Source organism: Nothoprocta perdicaria, unplaced genomic scaffold, assembly GCF_003342845.1.
Source record: "Nothoprocta perdicaria isolate Ctin4 unplaced genomic scaffold, notPer1 scaffold_73, whole genome shotgun sequence".
NCBI lineage: Eukaryota > Metazoa > Chordata > Aves > Tinamiformes > Tinamidae > Nothoprocta > Nothoprocta perdicaria.
In genome coordinates, this window is record NW_020456010.1 from 988,608 (window position 1) to 1,007,902 (window position 19,295).

At 34.3% G+C, this 19,295-nt stretch overlaps 1 protein-coding gene across 1 annotated transcript in view; it reads left to right on the forward strand.

Annotated features, from left to right (window-relative positions):
• Window positions 1-19,295, forward strand: part of CRIM1 (cysteine rich transmembrane BMP regulator 1) — a 157,025-nt gene that overhangs the window by 81,807 nt on the left and 55,923 nt on the right. Inside the window, exons 3-4 of the mRNA XM_026051163.1 lie at window positions 4,161-4,281; window positions 15,150-15,271. Of these exons, the coding sequence (XP_025906948.1) occupies window positions 4,161-4,281; window positions 15,150-15,271 (243 nt within the window). The remainder of the gene's footprint in view (window positions 1-4,160; window positions 4,282-15,149; window positions 15,272-19,295) is intronic.

The window sequence follows — 19,295 nt, forward strand, 5'->3', positions numbered from 1 at the left end:
TTTTGTTTGGTTTGGTTTTCATTCGTTTCCTTTTCAACTTGTATTATTTCCTGTTGTCTGTTTAATATGCACAATAATTTATATGATTGATATCCAACAAACTGTGTATTATCTGAATACTTCTAAATAGTCTGCAAGTTTCCAGTTATTCTCTGGGCAATGACCCTTTAAAAGATAGATGAGAAATATTTTAATAAGTTTATTTTCTTTGATTTCACTTGTTACCTCATTTAAAGAAATTTGTACTAGAAATAATGTATTACAATGAATACTTCTAATGTAAGTGACACACGTGATTACATTATACCAAGCTTTTTATATAGGAATCTGTTGTGCGAAGACATGGAATTAAGATTACTGTTGTCAAGTTTCTGTAGCTATGACCCTTAAAAATTAGAGAATAAAAGATTTCAGGAGAACCTAATGAAACAGCAATATTTTCAGTGTCTGTCTGCTTTTCTATTTCATTGGACCACAAATAATCTATTGTGATTCATTTTTCTCAGTGAAGTGGAAGATACAAGTAACTCTTCTGTGTGACTCAGCTTTTAGCAGAGATGATTAGTTAAAATATAAACCTGAAAACAGTTGTATACAATTGTATAATCCAAAATTAGAAAGCAGGTTCTAGTATGCTTAGGCTATACCTTACCTATGTTCATTTAACATATTCTTAAAACCTCCAGAGAAGTCTTTGTTCTAGTGCTTCTCTTTCAATTTTTCCTAATGCAAATCTACTTCAGTGAAAAATTAAGCAAACTTTCTCTGTCGTGGAGTAGCTGGCAAACAGGTCTTTATAGTTTTCTTTGCTCTGCCTTAGTCGTCTTCCAGCAATAAGCAAGTCAACTTTTCTTTCACCATCTCCTTCGCTTTTTAGCTGTTGTCTTGTTCCTCTCTAAGATTTCTTGCATTTATCTGTATCCTTGAAACATTGTGCTTGAAGGCAGACCAGTCTTTTGGTTGAGCCTTTATCTGTACAGTACAGAAAAATAATTCTTTCTGTATTTTTCCTACAAAATTCTAAGTAAAAGTTGAATCTTTTGTTGTACTGAATACGTGAAATACTATGATCCCGAGATTCTGCCATTGCAGGGCAGCTATTGAATCATTGTATTTGTACACTTAAATTCTTCTCATAATATACTTCAAATAGATCTTTATTTAATTTTACCACACTAACCGGATTATGTTCTTAGTTTTGCAGCATAAATTTTAGCTCTGATACTTCTCAACCATTATTTATATTCCCAGTTTGTAATTTACAAAGATCTCAAATCAGGACTTAACTCTATAGGTTACTTTCTGAAGGTTGGTTTTGACTAGTTGGCCTTATAGAATATTCAGAATAAGTATGTGATAACTTCCATTACCGTGTCGTGTAACTTTGTCTATTTTTTTCCTGAAGTGCTTTTATTTATTTATTTATTTATTTATTTAATTGTAGGGAGTTGTAGAAGGTAAATGTACCTCAAACTGGAGAAGTGAAGTTGTATGTTGAAGGGTAGAGAAGCAAAGGCTTTGGAGTATCTGGGGAAGGAGATTGATGGCATTGAAGGGAAGTGTAGAGGTATGCAGTGGGGGTTAGAAACGGTGGGGCCAAGGGAAAGGAGTGAGTAGGGGACCTTGGGAGGTGACAGAAGTGTGGTTCAAGTAGCCCAAGTTGAGCAATGTGTGGTGAGAGGCTAGATAAGGTGGCAATCCTGAAGGATCACGAAGGGGTAAAAGAGGTAGTAGGAGCCTGTTTTGGGATGAGGGGATTGAAAGGTGAGGCTGGAGGGGAAGGACAGAAAGGAGAGCAATGGCTTTAACGACAGAGGGGTGATAGCCTCACAATGGTGAGGCTAAAGAGTTTGGGAGAATACTCTCATATGTCCATGGGATGTTAGGTGCTGAAAGATGGAATGGTTAAAATACCAGGTGCAGAGCAAGTGGAGGTCCTACCTGTCCTTGTGCCTTGGTTTTAGAGGCAAGGGAGGAGAGCTGAAGTACAGTTAATCATCTCATAGCCCAATTTTTGTCAAGTTACACTTCAGTGGCCATCATGATTCATTTTTATAACGTTCATATAGATGCGTCTCTCATTTGCCAACTGTTTGAGGTGGTAGCATGATCATAAAAGAAAATCCAGCTGACAAGGCTGGAAGACAGGGAAAGGAGTAGAACACCATGAATTTTGTATGTTTGTTTGCTGAAATGGTGCTTGAAATGGGAAGATGTAGTTTCTTAATACCCAAAGAGTTCAAAGGATGGCAAAATATGTCAGGAAACTGCACTGAAAGTCTGGAAAACATAGTCTTTAGTGGTTGTGTTTAATATTCTCTAAAATGTGAAGGAAATGCAAGGATAGGTTGCAGGGAAAAGAGAACTATCACTACTGAAAGATGCTTGGATGTCATCCTCGGCACAGGCTTTCATGCTTTCCTCCCATCACCTTCTCCCAGAGGAGAAAATGGAGTTAACCTTCTCAAACGTTTTCTTGTGGTATCTTGTTATTTATGAAGGACTATTTGAAGTGCATCAGAATTCGAAGCAAGAGGTTTATGTTATGGTTCTTAATTGCTGTAGAAGTGAACTTTATGCTCTTGTACTAGACACTTGGAAAGTGGTGACTTAGTCTTTCTTGTGCTGAGGCACTGTTTTGCATGAGAAATGCAAAAACTACCTTGATCTCAGATCTTTAGATGCATAAGTAGCTATTTTGGTATTGTCCCTGAGCTGTGCATGCTGTTCTTTAGAAAGACAGTGTAGTACATGGAGGTGAAACTTGACATGTTCATGTCAACATACTCTACTATAAAGTTTTTTTCACCTGAATATTAACATTTTCATGAAGAGGGAGCTTAGGCTTTATAGTCCAGAAAGGAGATGGCAAATTACTGCAGCTGAGTCATGATGTGACTCAGTATGTATTGTATGATTTCTGCTATAACTTCACAAATAAAAAATGAGGAGTTCAAAGGTGCTACTGTAAACAAATTCAATGCATAAGTAAATCCATGAGCATTCTTAAGCAAATGCTCACGAAGAGCATATTGAGTGATAGGAAACTGCAGCGTATTTAGGAGTCCTTGAAGTGACATGTTAATCAAACTGTATACTTAAAGCTTGAGCATTTCCTGAATGCACAAAATCACTTTTCTTAACTAATTTACTACTACTATATAAAATAAACCCTTTCATGAAATGCATACTTCATGTAATTATTGGAGTAAGGCATGAAAAGAGAACTAATATTTCAGTAACAAATGACTGTTGCCTCTTTTTTTTTAGGGATGATCTTAAAATTAATCTAGGGGAGTCAAATTTTGTTTAATTACTGAAGTAACGAAGAATACAGTTATAGAATGTTCTATAACCCTGCAGTGTTTTCTGTTTTTTCTGGAAGTTTGGCTTAGTACTTATAACTTTTGAGAAACCAACTGAAGTTTGAAATAAGCAGGAACATTTATTTCCATTTTCTAATTTGTTTCTAATTCTAATTTGTTTCTTTTTTCTAATGTAATAATAAAGATCTTCCACTTGAAGGGAATGCTGTGGTGAGGCGTGAATGTGGTTTATCAAATTCTGAAGTTAGTAGATAAGCTGCATGCTGGTCCTTGGCTCATCAAATCCAACTAATCCTTACAAAAACTAGAGGGCACTCTGGTGCTAGTAAGATCAATTCAAAACAAATAAAATACTTATTTACACAGCAGGTAGGAAACTGTTGCAACTTGCTACCACAGCAGGTTGTAGGGCAACCACTTTCAGAAGTTCAAAAAAGGGGGGAAAAAATCATGCAAACAGGTGTATAAATATGGATTTTAAAGATTGAGTAGGTATATATTTTATAGTATATACTTTGTAACATTCCAAATTGAGTGTTTTTTGGAGACTGATGGAATGTGAAGGAATGGATCACATACAGCAGCAAAATTCATCTGCTTTCCCCAACTAACCTGATAAATTGCCACTGTTGGAGGGTAGAGGTAAACTACTGGTTAGACGAACTACTACAGTTTTAAAAAGCTAGTGTTAAAGAGAACGAAAGCACTTTGTTACTGCAGAAATAGCACTCAAATCCTTTCTGACTGATGCATACTTGCTTGCTCATGAAAACTTCTAAATTATGACAACTTCTAAAGCCTGAATAAAGCATTTTTTCCTCCTCCTTTCCTTAGTGTTCAGCGTGGATTGCAGCACGGTAGAATGTCCTCCTGTTCAGCAAGTTGTTTGTCCACTGGATAGCTACGAAACCCAAGTCAGGCTGACGGCTGATGGCTGCTGTACCCTTCCCACAAGGTCTGTGTCTTGTCTAACCAAGTATTTTTTTTTCTTCCTTGTTCTCTGTAATTCCTGATGCTAAAATCTCTGTACTGTAAATGCTGGGTAATAGTGCATATCTTTGAAGCAATAAATGTTAATACAGAACAGAAGTTGTACAAAGCAGGTTAAAGGTAATCAAAGTTGTACAAAGCAGGTTAAAGGTTTCATACAAATATTAAATCCATCTGTTTTCAAACAGAAAACTCTTCTCAGTATACATGCATGAATTTTGAGTCTTAACAGATTAATTTGTGATGTTTGGGTCTAGGTTAATCAAATTTGCAGAATATGCAATTCAGTTGACAAAAGTAATGTATTTTTTGAAACTTTTGAAGGTCTTTGGTAAGGAATTACATAATGGAGATCTGGAGATCACAAGATAAATCAGGAAATCTAACTGAGTTAAAAGTATTTTTTTTGTGCATGGAAGATCATTGTGAGAAGCTCTAAGAGGGTGGCTTAAGTGGAAGTGTATGTAAACAGAGGTTTCAGAGGCTCACTTTCATTTTACTTCAATCTGTTTTCCAAGTAGATATGATTTACCACTCTTCGGAAAAAGCAATTTTGAGTTGTTTTTATTCTAGAATGCTGTGTCACTGTCGTAGCTTCTTTTTTACAGTATACTTCTAAATTTCTGAATTTGACAATTAAATTTATTAATCATTGTACAATGCAATTATTGGAAAAAAAAAAAAAACCCTTTTATCCTTATTCACTGAATGATATGAATTTCCTTGCATTCAGACTTGATGTTTTGTTTAGTACTTTTTTCCTTTTTCTTTATCTTCCCTGAATTTTGCACCAGAAGATAACAGGACACCTCAAGGCACCCTTTATTTTTTAATATGTTCTCACTAACTTAACCTTCCAAGGAAATATGATGATTTCATATCATTGGCTAATTGGGACTGCACAGATTAGAGATCTAAACTACCTTGTTGTACAGGCATAGGAGCTTGCCACATTGAAGAAATTGATGGTAAAATGCTAATAAGGAGTATATCCAGAAAGATAGATAAAACCGTAGCAAGATATATTAAGCTTTTAGATGAAAACTCATAAAGCTGTGTCAAACTTAAAGATTAAATTAGTGATTATATGTCACTAATTTCAAATTCAAATTACTTTCAAATTTTAATTAATTTCAAATTTGTTTCAGCTTCCCAAAATGGAAAAAGTAGAAAATAGACCAAATCTATTTTTATACCCTAATAAAGACATGATCCATTTTTTGTGTTGTCTTAAATACTGTGGAAAAAATGTTTTGGACTATATTGCTTTGAGAAATGAAAGGTATCCACTTTCATCTATAAATTGTGTGAATATTATAACTTCAGTATTTCTTCTATCAAGGAATATACGCTACAGAGAAAATGAAACTTAGAGTTGTAATTTTTGTAAATATTTTCTAATTCTAAGGCACACAGTTAAAGGTGAGAAATGATCTTATGTAAAATAGATAATGTAAACCTATCTCTGAAAAATCTTTTTTTATTTCCTAGAAAATATTTTTTAAATAGATTCTACCAGTTTGTGTGTTCACTGGAAATGATTACTAAAGTGTACTTGTATACATGCCAGCTATTTAAGTGACAAAAGCAATCGTCCTGTTGCCAGCACACGATGACACCTATTGTATAAGCAAGCACAGTGTGTGTGAATTATTAGATAATTTTTAATTGCAGTAAAACCATTTTGAAAGCAGACTTCTCTGTGTTACTGGGATCAGTGTTTAACAGATGATAAAAGCTGGGCTAAACGAGTTGTTAGCTCCTGGAGTCTTATGATGCAGTCAGGATTTCTGAAGGATTTTGTTTGTTTTCTGAGACCATATTTAACAATATTTCTGTGTTAATCCTCCTTGCTGTATAAAATTGCAAAACAGAGCATAATTTAATCTGAGTCTGCAGGCAGGTTGAAGCAGTCATAGAGGTCTTGTAGTGCTCCACTCTGTGTTGCAGCCCAGGGTGTTCCAGCCTGGGAGTTTTTGGATTGCCTTAGTTCAGCCAAAACAGTTAAGACTTCTTTTCTTAGTAGAACACGTGAGAAAGAAAGGAGGAAAACGGCCCGTGATAGCATTAAAATCATATAGATGCTTTACCTACTGCATGCCTGCTGAGGATCTATTTAGCTATGGCAGTATGTTAAAATCTCAACATCCCCGTAGAGAGACAGCTTGTGCCATCGTACTTTTTCATGTATCATAGGGTACTGCAAGGATATTGCATGAAGAAAGTGGTAAAGGAACACAAGGAAAGAAATTATTAAGAGATTGGTGTTAGAGAAGAATCTGTATGAAGGGAGAGAAGAGAAGGGGTAACGAAATCCATTTACTAAAGTGCTTTGAGCATGGCGATCAAGATTCATGAATTTAGCTTGCAAATGGGTGACATTTGAAGAAACATTGGAGGTTGCTATTTGAAGCTAGAGTCTCAAAATAAGGCTTCTGTTTCATAACCAGTAAGCAAGACAAAGAAAGTTGAGTTTTATGGAAAAATGGCTCTGCGCTGTGATGTTAAAATGATGTTAATACTCTGCCGCTACTCAAAAGAATTAGATATGTTAAATCTAATAAGCAAAACCTGATTATCTGTATTGAGAAAAGCAACGGAAAAAAATGGAGAGAATTGAACTGCTGACTCTATTTTCATCCTTTAATCCTTAATACCAGCCAGTGCTGCTTTGATACAGACCATTTTATGAAGTTTGACTTTTGTCTTTTGAAGATGCTGATTTGACTGTCTGAGCCCCTTCCTAAATTTCTGGCTACTCTAGTCACCAATCCTTTTCATCTCGTTGGAGTCTAGCTGGGAGAGGGGAAAAATAAAAAAGAGCTTTTTATACTACCTCACAAGAAACATGCCGCCTTCCACAAATTAGCTAATTTTGAAAAAAAAAAAAAAAATGTTTTCCACACCCTACCTCCCCTAGATTTTTAGAAGGATTTTAGAGTTAGTCAAATTGAAATGCTGGATCAATATGGTCCCCCTTAATCTCCTTTGATGCTTCTGTGTACATGCTGCATGTTACCCCTTTTGTGAGGAGCGAAGCATCTAGGAATATATTCACCAAATTCTAATAATTTTCTTTGAATGACTGACTTCAAAACCTCATGTCAGAAGCACAGATATGTTCTGTTTTAGAAAAGGTTCAGAAATAATTGAAATAGATTTCTCCATTAAAGTTTTAAGGTTGTTGTGGAGGAGAGGGAGAAAAACATAATGAAGCATAGTTGACATAATGTGTTACAGAGAGCACTCCTCTTGGAGAGAACTGCTCAATTAATCTAAACAAAAGAGGATTATAAGTTGTGTATAAGATTAAGTATTTCGTTTTTCAGATAAAGCTGAAGAAAGATATTTTACAGATGAAGTCAGTTTGTGTGATGAGTAGTGACAATGAATTTGGAGTCTAAAAGTTAGAATTGCATCAGTTCACTCTCACCTAGTTGCAAATAGTGGGATGACACCCTGTAAATGATATGAAGTAGGAAAAAGAATAAATTTACCAAAACAGATTTAAGACTGTATTATAAAGCAAAGAAACACTTCTCTGCATTCATAAGGGTACTCACTGTTGTGGGCCTTTGCTAAACAATGTCTTCTACTGCTCTTTGAAATTTTATTAGTGGAATTTCGGAAAACTTGTTTCTAAAAATGAATTGCACTTCTTGAAAACATAACTTCTGTCATCTTTCCATCTGAATATTAAGGGAACCAAGTTGTTGTGGAAAAACTGGGATTCTGCGTCAATCTTGTGGTCTCACTTTTTTTCTATAATTCATTTTATTTATAATGGAAAAATTTAGATGACCATTTAACTTTTGAATATTTATCATCTTTTGGGGAAGGGAGTCATATACGCCTCTTCTTAAAAGCTTAGTTTCTAGCCTTTCTAGTATATATATAAAAACTTAGAGTCATCCTAGAAGAAGTAGAATAGCAGCAGGTGTGATCAAAACATGTACATTTCCAAAATAGGAAGGGTAAATTAACTATGACTCTATACTATAGAGTTGCCTTCGGGCACAGCAGAAAGATATTCAATATTATGAATAGCATGGAGAAGCTAGATGCAGAATAATGACATGCTTGCCTTTTAAAGAAGAACCTGTGGGTATCAAATTAAACTGTGTGAAAAGTTCAAAAGTAACTATTTGGGAGTGTTTTGATTTGTATCTTGAGTCTCTGATGGTTTAATTTTACGGCAATAAGTCATTCAAGAGTAAAAAGTGTAAGCACTAAATCAATATTAACAGTTTTGCGTGTCAAAGTTCAGATGATTTAAGAAATTTGTTACACAAGTTAATGCAAAAAAAAAAAAAAAAAAAGAAAACTAAAGCAGGAATATTATCCACAAAAATATCTTCTGATATCTGCTCCATGGATTTCTGAATTCCAGGAGAGTATAGCACAGAGTTATCAACATGCTGCTACGTTCTTCCCTATATATTGTGAATTCATGATTCCCTGTCTGCTTACCTTGAACATGAGAAGCAGAAGCAAGATGAAAGTACTTAGCAAAATGCTGATATGTGAGAGCACAGGCCATTTCTGCTGTGGTCACAGTTACTGTCTGAGAGTGTTCAGAATACTAACAGCAATCTGTCTGCAGGAACTCTTTCAGCTCCTCATGGATCTCTTCAAATATGAGTACAGAGATGTGCTTCACACTGTTGATGAAGAGAAGCTAAGGGAGGCCCAGGAAAAACCTTATAGTGACATTTGCAGTCCTTTTTGTAAGCCCCTTGTCTGTAATTGGTACAAGCTGCTCAGGTGGTTTGAGGCAGAATTGTGGTAGATGACCCTTTGGTCTGGCCTTCTGTGGTTGTTCCTTTGTATGTCTATTTAATAATGATTTTTGCTACTTTGACTTAAGTATTAGAATAATCTTTCCCTGTTACTCTGCTAAGCAACACAGGTCAAACAGATTATCTTAGAACAACAATGTATTCATGAATGTGGAATAGTTAGCCTCTTAAACCATCTTCAGATAAGAAAAAAAGTGACCTAGAGGAGCAGAGCTGTGTTTTCTAATATTTTAGGTTTTGTTTAGAATAATAACAGCAGAAAAAAAAAAAAAACATGAAGCCTTTCTACTTTGGTAAAGCAATGCATGCTAGATATCAATATCCTTCTTGAATTAATCTAATTCTAGACTCTCATGATTCATATCGCTGTTACATGAAAGGTGAACAAATATTTCAAGTATTGACCTGAAACTTAAGAGGAGGTGGAAGGAAGCCAATGGTGAATTTAAAAATCTGTAGTTCACTCAGAAGAATTGCCTGACAATATCTTTTGTGGTATTATTTTGAATTGCTCATTTTAAAATCTTGATAGCTTACTTCTAGGGAAACAAGTTATGCAAAATAATATGCTCTTTCATAAGCAGTGAGTTAAATGCTTTATAATGCATCCTAATGTATTTGAAATTGGCCATAATTCATTTCTAGCCAAGAGAAGGCACATTTTACCTGTGTAAAAAGTGTTGTTTTTTGTTTACATTACTTATGTTTGCTTTCACAGTTATCATTTCTTAATAATGTGACCATCTATTTCCATCAGCAAGCTTGCAAAAGGGAAGAGATTATGAATGTAATTTGATAACCAATTTCTTTCTATTTTCCTGAAAGATTAGAATAGCAGCAATATTGGAAGTAGTGCAGGAAATTATTTATAAACATATTATTTGTAAGTGATTTTGATTTCTAGTCCTTAAAAGTTTTATTTTTTTTGTATGAGGATCACATCTGAATTATTCATGAATTGTAAAATAAGGAAAGAAATGGAGACTTGTACTAAATATCATTGGTTAACTACCCTTAGTATGGGTTCTTAACTTGGTTTTGAAACATTGGTTATCTCATGATATTGTCAAAGATGAGGCCGATAAATGTACTAAATAAAGATTAATTGACATACGTAGTAGGAAAAAAAAATGAAGACATCTTACACAGAGAAAGGCGATAAGCTGTTAAGGCAAAAATACAAAATATGAGAAAATAGACTGGTTAATATTACAGTTTTATTTATATAGTGATGGATTCAGAAGGGACGGCACACACGCTGTTGTGCTTGACAAGTCAGTGGCCAGTAGCTCTGTGCCTGGTAGTTCCACAGCATGATGCTTTGTAACTGTTGTCTTTTGCGTTCTCATTGCTCAAAAAGTCAGAACAGTTTATCTAACCTTACTCAGAGGATGAAAGAAGACTTCTGTCTTCTAGTGAAATGAGCTGTTTGAATTTCAGTAAACCTTGAAAAGATAATAAGAACGTTGAATTTTACTATCTTGATCTGTTTACATCTGTTTACTATTTCCTAATACTAATAATTTGCAAAGCGTACAAAAAACAGTTGTCTGCAGTATCTTTAAGTAGAAGCTAGCTAGTTATCTTCTGTGATATTTAAGTGTTCTATTGATAGATTACTGTATTAATGGAAAAACATAGGTTTTTTTGTGAATATGTGTTTGTAGTGTCATTTGTATTTCTGTCTATATCCTGAATTTTTGAAAGAAATTCTTACACTAGTTTTGATTCCCAGGTGGACGAATAACCTGGACACTTAGAATTTGAAGTGTCAGGTAAAAGCTACACAAAGTTTTTAGCTTTTAGAAATGGTCTGATAATAAGTTCTAGCTGCAATTTTAGCAGTTCATCTGCCATCTCTTTATACAGTATTATTATTGATTTTTCAAAATGAAAAACTAAAAGCTTTCCAGGAAAACAATATTTTAATTACTGATCTAGTTAATCATACTGTCAAGACTTATAATGACCTTGAGATTTTCCATTTTAATATATCCGAAAAATTAGAAAAAATGAGTAACTGAACCTTTTGGATGGAGATATCCGAATGGATTTCTCTTTGCCCCTGTAGAGTTACTGTTTTTGCGTAGGACTGTATCTACATTTTCCAAGATGAGCATTTGGTAGATCCACTAGGCTGTAATCTGACCAGTTTAGGAACTCATCATCTTGCCTACTCATGTTATGGTTTTGAGTAGCATATGGTAGCATGGAAATAATCCATTGTGGACATTGACATTGTCGTGATAATGTTTCAGTAGCCTAATCTCTTATACTCCATGCATCGTGATAGGAAGGTCTTACATGTAATCTCTTCTCTTTTCTATCTCATAGCTCATCAAACTTGGATAATGCAGAGTTCTCCTGAATATTTCTTACATAATAATACCCTGAAGTGTTCATATTGTTGACAGTCCTTTGGAATTGTTTCTGTTTTGCTTAGCTAGTGCTAGTTTTAACACAAAGTATATTAGATTCCTTTCCTGCAAGGAGAAAAGAAGGACCATGATAAAATCTCCACAGGAATTTGATGCATGTTTCAGGAATGCTTTTCTGCAGTCTCAGTGCTTCAGATTTCATTTTCTTTATCCACAAAATAAATATTCCCCATCCCCACCCCAGCCTTCTCATTCACTAGTGGTAAATCTTTCTTTCAGGATAATATCTGGAAATATCCTTGATTCTACCACTAAAACACTTTTTCTGTCACCACCCTGTCCATCTCTCTTTTCAAATGTGTAATAATGGAAGTTAACAGAGATATTAGATTGTAAATAAATATTATTATTTACAAATATTTGATTTATTTTTCTTCCTTATCTTTTTTGCACTTATGTTGACCTGACATAAAGTAAAGAGAAAAATGATAGAAGTCCAGAATACTTGAACATGAAATAATGAAGTGATTATATTATTTTCAGATTAGTAGAAATAAAAAATCAAAGTAAATCTAAATGGAAAAAAATGTAGTGGTGAAGTAGTTACCTTAGTAAGTTAATAGATTTAGCTCTGTTGTTGATTATTTGCAAGATTTCTGTCAAACTTCAGTGAAAATGACTTCTTAATGAGAATCTTTGATCTCTTCCTCACAGTCCTGTTCCCTTTTCAGATCTATTCCATGATATTTCTTGAATGATTTTTGAATATTATTCACATTCTCTCTCTCATGTCTGTTCTTTTTTGTTCACTCTTTCTTACTCTCTTTTTTTTTTCTCCTCCTATCAAATCTTGTTATTTGTTCTCTTGGGAAACCATCTAATTTATTTAAAGGCTCTATTCTTCCTGACAAACTCAATTTGAATATTGGTATATGTCAATATTTTCAGGCATATGTTTGCATAGAGCTTTTGCTCTTAGGGTATGAGGAAAAGTTGTTGGAAACTCAAATACCAAAATGTCTTTAATCTTGAAACCTTTTAATTCCACTGTGTTGTCTGAAGTTTTAGTAGTGTAGCTGTAGCCTGTGTAAGGGAATGAGGCAGTGCATTAAGTCCTCCTTTTCTCTTGGGAGCTTTCCTTGTGTTAAACTAGACTGTGTCCATTACATGGAGAGCAGCTTAGAGGCTGCTACACTGTATCTGCTATTCAGTAGTCGAATTGCTAAATTTTGTACTAATTTAGAATGATGCTTCATTGTAAATGAATGCATCTATGAGCAGGTTTGTTACAACCTACTAAACTTCTCCACAACATATTAATATGATACTAAGGCAAAGACATACTGACATGGATAGCTGACTCTGATAGAAAACAAAGCTCAAATACCATTTCCCTTCCATCCCTCTTTTCCAAAAGACACTCAGAAAAATCTAGTATGTAGCATAAAACTGCTTTTGCTCTCTTTGTAAAGAATTTGTTCAGAATTTTCACATGTTGTCTGGCAGTGCTACAGCTGCGCTCTGCTTTCAGTTTTCCTCAAGTTTCTTGCTGAAAGACTTCATTCTCCAAAACAATGTTTCCCATGCTAATAGCTTGGAATATGGTAAAAGATTTTCCTAGCAAAGCTGGCTCAGAAGTACGTAGATGATTTTAAGATCTGTCTTTCTCCTATGCGTGATTTTTTTGATTTTGCATAGATATTCTTTTACGAATGGATTTTTTTCTAATCAAATAGATTAGAAAATCTTTATGATATTCTACTATAAAGAAAATTCTGACATGAAGAATTGAGAAGTTACAGGCATATCTCAAAAAGCTTATTGTGCAGACAATAACAAAAATTTAGTTCATTATGCTAAACTATTATAGTAAACACAGAAAATCAACAGAAACCCTGAAATGTCTTTGTAACTATCGCTGTATTTTCTCCTGTAGATGCTCCTAGAGTTAGATTGCTTCACTTTGTCTTGGCACACTTTTATTTGTGAAATGTGATACGGTAATGCTGTTTTAACAAAGATTGATATGTCCCATGATAGTAATACTCTACTAGAATGCAGTATTTTAAAAGATCATTTTCAAGTAATATAAAATAGTTCCTGCTAGATTTCTTTGCCTTTCCATGTATCCCTTCTTGCTCTTTTCCTTCAGAGTGGGTATCATACAAGGGAAGAATATAACAGCACTCACTAGCAAGATGAATGGGAGAGATGTTAAAAACCTGTCTATTGGGAGCAGGATCTTTCTTCTTTAGTTGTGCCCTGGTCTGAGATGAAATTGCTGTTGGGCAGTTAAGGAGGCACACACAGACTTCTTGCTCTTTAGGAATAGAGAATAAATAAACACCACATGAGTGCTGATGATACTTCTTGCTAATGGCTGGTTTAATTTGGGAGCTATTTGGAATAGTTAGTTATATTTTGGGTTCCTATTTTTGTTTGCTTTAACTCATAATTGCAGGATCATATTTGATTCCTTTTTTTCTTTTGAAAATCATACACATTTGTTGGATGCCAAATTAATCTACAAGTTGTTTAAAAAAATCCTTTGAACTGCAACAGGAAAGCTGAATGCTGTTCCCTGACATTTTTCAGCTGTAATATTTGTATATTTTTCCCCAGTCATTTTGTCATGTGTTTTATTGAATCATGCTGTTTACCCCACATCAGTCACCTCTATGGCAAGAACTCTGTTAAATGTAAACTAATGCAAATTAGAAGAATTGGTCTTAGAAACAATGCTGTTAATGTACTGGAACATGCTGGGTGTCACAGAGGAGCTTGGTTTGAAATTCCATAAAGCAAAGAACTTGGAAACCAGCATGTGACTACTGTTTACCTGCATTTTATATCTTCTAGTTCTCTAGGCTGCTCGTTTAAAGAGGTATTACCCTTCACATTAATGAAATGGTTTATCTATTAGTTTTTCAGATTGGATCATTCAAACTATAGAATTTTGTATATATCTAATTTTCTCCATTATTTGACATCTTGCATAATTGATTGCTGTCCTTTAAACTGAAGATGGCGCTGTCAAAAAAAAAAATACAAAGAGGCCATGACATTTTTTTGGCTTGATAGCTTGATACAGATTTAATGATTCTGCATGATACATAAGGTGTGAATTACTTACCTTCTTTTGTCTTTAATTATCTCCCATAGAAAACGGGGAATGAGTGTTCCTGGCTGAGAAGACATTGTTCGTTCTGATAAATAGGCTTGGATACTGTATTGTTGTTTTACCAATTTAGGTCTTCACAGACAGAGCTGACGAAGTCTAATTTAGAAATCTTAGAGAATAAAATTATTTTCAGTCTGAAAGAGTTGTCTAAACTTGTACATACAATGCTAGACAAGTGTTGATGTTGCACAGTGTCATTATCTTTCTTGCTGGATCAGAAATTGCTAACAGAAAAACTTAGGTAGCCTAACTTACCAATATAAAAGTGTGGGTTTTTTTTTTATTTGGGTTTTTATTTATTTACTTATTTATTTTAAATCTGGTCATTGGGTTAATGAAAAATGATTCTAAAATAACAATATACTAATTCAATAACTAGAACTTGTGCTATAGCTTGCCATCATCTCTTTACTTATTCTTTTCACTTAGGTGTGACTGCAATTATTTACGGGTTTTCCCTTTTCTTTGGTTTCAGATGCGAATGTCTCTCTGGTTTATGTGGTTTCCCCGTGTGCGAGGCAGGCTCCGTTCCCCAGATAGTCTCGCGTGGAGATGGAACACCTGGCAAGTGCTGTGATGTCTTTGAGTGTGTCAATGGTACGTGGAGTTTCTCTTGTAACTGGAGAGGAATAATCTGTTTCTCTGTGGGAGACGTTGGGTTTTGGATAATTTTTAATGTGTCAAGGTTTAAAGGAAATAATTTACTTGAAGTTTATTTAATAAGAAGGAACTGGAAGTTGTATTGAAGTGGGAAATGTGTCATTCGAAAGTGGTATCTGGGTTCTTTAATTTCTGAAGCATTTTTCCCTATAACTGCAGAGATTTTTAGTTTTGTTAAAGTTAAAACGCCTTATATATCTCAAGAATGCTCTGTGCAGTTCATATCGTATGTTGGAAGGAAACCTAAGTGTTTGACTAATGACAGATAGAAAAGGAAAATTATTCTTGAACATTTGCATGCTCAGATAATTTCTAAGAATAAAAATGCATGTATGTGCTTTCATAAACACTTGTTCAATTGTGCATTTTTATTTTTGAAACAGTTTTTACTTTTGTGTTCTTTTACAACATATACACAAGTATTTATATAGATGCCTTTCCAGGAGAAGGTTTTTGACAGACAATATCAAAATTGTCAAAATATCTAGACAAAAATATTGCAAATGCTGGTTTAAAATTAATGTAAGTATTCAAATACTTGTTTTAAAATAATACATGGCACATATGTAGTAGCTAATTTTCTCTTGTAGTAATAGTAGTAGAGGGCATTAAATATTAAAAAAGAAAAAAAGCTTATAAAAATTTATTCCCATGAATCAAAATAATCAAAATCATAGGCTTTTTACCTTTTGGATCATTTCTTTCCATGTGTTGAGTAAGATTGTAAATACTGTAGAATTAAATGCAATTTGCCTAATTTGCTTTTATACTACTTGTTCCACTAAAGTAATATATATCTTTAATATTATTATTATTATTATTTTGCTGTCCTATTAGGTCATTTTGATTTGTAAAGTTTTAAGCATTTGATTTGAGTTGTACACTTCATAGTGCTTGGTTCAGGAGTTACTTTGACTCTTTTGACAGAAGATGCTAAGGCAGTTTCCAAGGTCATGTCTTTCTTTATAAGTCCTCTGTATTTGTGTATAGGTTCCTAATGCTCCTGTTGGCTCCTATTTCCCTTCTGTCTATAAAATATCTCTGGATATATATCATATGATGATCATATGATGATTTCAGATGTTGATGAGATTTTTCTGTTGCCCACTTCTTTTCATTATTTGTCACTTTTAYATCTGATTTCCCAAAAGTAGTAGTACTCATTTTGCATAGTTAACAGTGAGCTTGGTCTCTCTTTGCTCTGCTGCTTTTGCATTGTTGCTTTATTGCTTACTGTAATTCCCTCCATAGGTAATACCTGGTACAGGGGTCAGGTTTTCTTATTGTGACTCAGGCTTTCCCATTCCTGATCTTCTCTTGGTGTACAGTATGAAGACAGACTAAATTGGAAGGAAAAAGAGGAGTTTTTGAAGGGAGCTTTGCTGCCAGAAAAGGGAGCAAGRCTCCCTTTTTCTGGCTTTGCTGCTAGGAAAGGTAGTGGGAGGAAAGTTTGTAGGAAGAGATAATCTTTTGTTTATGTCTTAAAACATCAGTATTAAGTACTACAAGTACTGTAATGTGAAATATAGGAAAGTATGAAAAATATTTTTTAAAATGGTTTCTCRTTAAAAAGCAAAAACTTTTTTTTCTGATAAACTTAATGGAAAAGTTAGATACATAACATAGGTACATAGATACAACCTGTGTTTTTAAGGGACATTTCTCTCTATACCATAGTCTGATTTAAAAAAAAAAAAAATAAAAAATAAATTTAAAAAAAAGGTACAATACAAATCTGGATATGTTTTAAGTATATTTAAAACTCTGATATCTCAAGGTGCAGTTACTATTGATGCTTTAATATGGGGAGGAAAAAAAAGGAAATATTTAACATTTTTAGGTTTATAAATATTTTTATCAAAAAGCTGGTTGCATCTGTTGAACATCTGCTCATGAGACTTCYGCACATGGCATTTGGATCATGTGGCAGATAACTAGTGAGGAAGACAAGGAAGTAAAAATTTGGTCTGTATTGCTGTACAATTTGGAGTTTCTCAGGTGCTGCTTAGTGCAGTCTGGTGCAAGTCATATCGGGGCAAATAAGGCAAGTCACACGTGCAGCATAGGCAGCAGTATCCTATGAAACTGGCTCCAATAATACCTTACTAGATAAATGTCTAAGGCAACAATAAATTGGTGGGGGAAGAAATCTCTGCTGTTACTTACGTCAGTTGAAAAGCCTCTCTATGAGACTGATAGTTTAAAACCCCAGTTTAAAAATGTAGAATAGAATTACTATGTATCAAGGACAGATGAACAAAATATCTTAGTGATATTCATAGATAGTTTTTTTTCTTCATTAAAAAGAAATTGCCATAGAGRTAATTAAATCCGAATCGGTAAGATATCGGACACACTGTTCCCGACAGTGGAGGTGGTTACTTACTGGCATGAATTGTCAGGATGATGTTGAATTCCTTATCTTGTTCTTTTAAAATTAAGATGCCTTCTATAGGAGTATACTTTAATCAAATGCAAGTTGCAGGATTTGTATGTAAGCAGGGAAATTACARTACAGTAATTGACCGGGTAGGCAAGTTAGTTACTTCTGAGTTTGACCATCTCTGAACAGTCAAGAGGAGGCATATGCAGTGACATCAGTGCAGTTTTCCTGATGCTATAGCACCTATTTTGTGCAAAAGCAGGATAGCCTTCTGTAATATTTATTGCAAAAAAAAATGCTAATGCTTTAGAATGACAAAATTGTACTTTCATAGGCGAATTAGGGAGGCAAGAAAATGATTTGCTGCTGCAGGATGGCACTGCTGGCCACTTGAGATAGGTGGTGTACAGCAACAGCAAAAGAAGTTTAACATGAAAGATAAGTTCTGGTGTGAAAAACTGTTCACAGTATGTTCTCTTTGCTGGTGGGCAGATCAGGATGTTTCACAGACTTTTTTTTTCTGGATTTAACACATCCTGCAGATCTTTGTGTGCTGATATTTGTAACCAGTGCACATTTTAAATGTCTGTTTGGTTGGTCTGTCTTAGAAAAGTAAATTCAATATGTAGTGAAAAAAATCTCCTACAGTCCTCATTCTGTGCAGATATTCACTTCTTTCTAGTTATTCTASTTTAATCATAAGTACAGCAGTAAGTCAATAAGCTAATTTATTATTTATGCTTCTGATTCACACAAGGCAAGACCTTAATTCCCCAATTGTGTGTTAATCTGCTGTTTCTTGTAGTTGGTTAAAGATAATAARCTATGTAAATGTTATTTCTCCCTGAAATGACATTTACTCCTGCTTTTAGGAATACTCCTAATGTTTCAGTTTAATGATTTAATTGGAACTTGTTATTATTTATTGTTTCTTTGTTGTATCCACAGTACTTGTAGCTGTTCCAGGTTTGCAAAGGTTGAGATTCTTTTCTTTCCTGGGTCTATATTATAGGAAATAATTTATAAGGCAGTACTCAGAGGCATTTGACTTGAATGTCAAGAGAAAAATATATTTGTACAATAGATAGATGATGTTACTAAGGGTTCTGTGTGGAGTTTTGATCAGCATGAATGTGCCTAGAGATCAGAGTATTTTGTGCAAAACTATTTGACTAATGAGAGCATATGTGTTTTTTAAAATGTAGTGCCTTTGTGTTTACAAGAATTCACCATTAAAATTATAGGATAAGTATTACTGTCRTTAAAATGTCGCTCTTCTCACTAAGGTCAGTCAACATAAAAGGTGAAACTTGCATTGCAGCCACATCTTGCTGCATGGGAATCCAGGGACTGGAACATAACAGTGGGTAGCAGCTGCATACACAGTCAAATGTGCTCATTTCTGAGAAGCATGAGGTAGATGTAGGATAGACAACTTGTGAAATCTTTGGGAAATAGCTTCATCTTAACGTAAGAAACTGACAGTGGCAGTTTTGCCTATTGTTTGTTTCTAGCTTTGTAACACAGTGCAACTTTCAGTGAAATTAAGGCTATATATTGCTTTGTTTAAGCATGGAT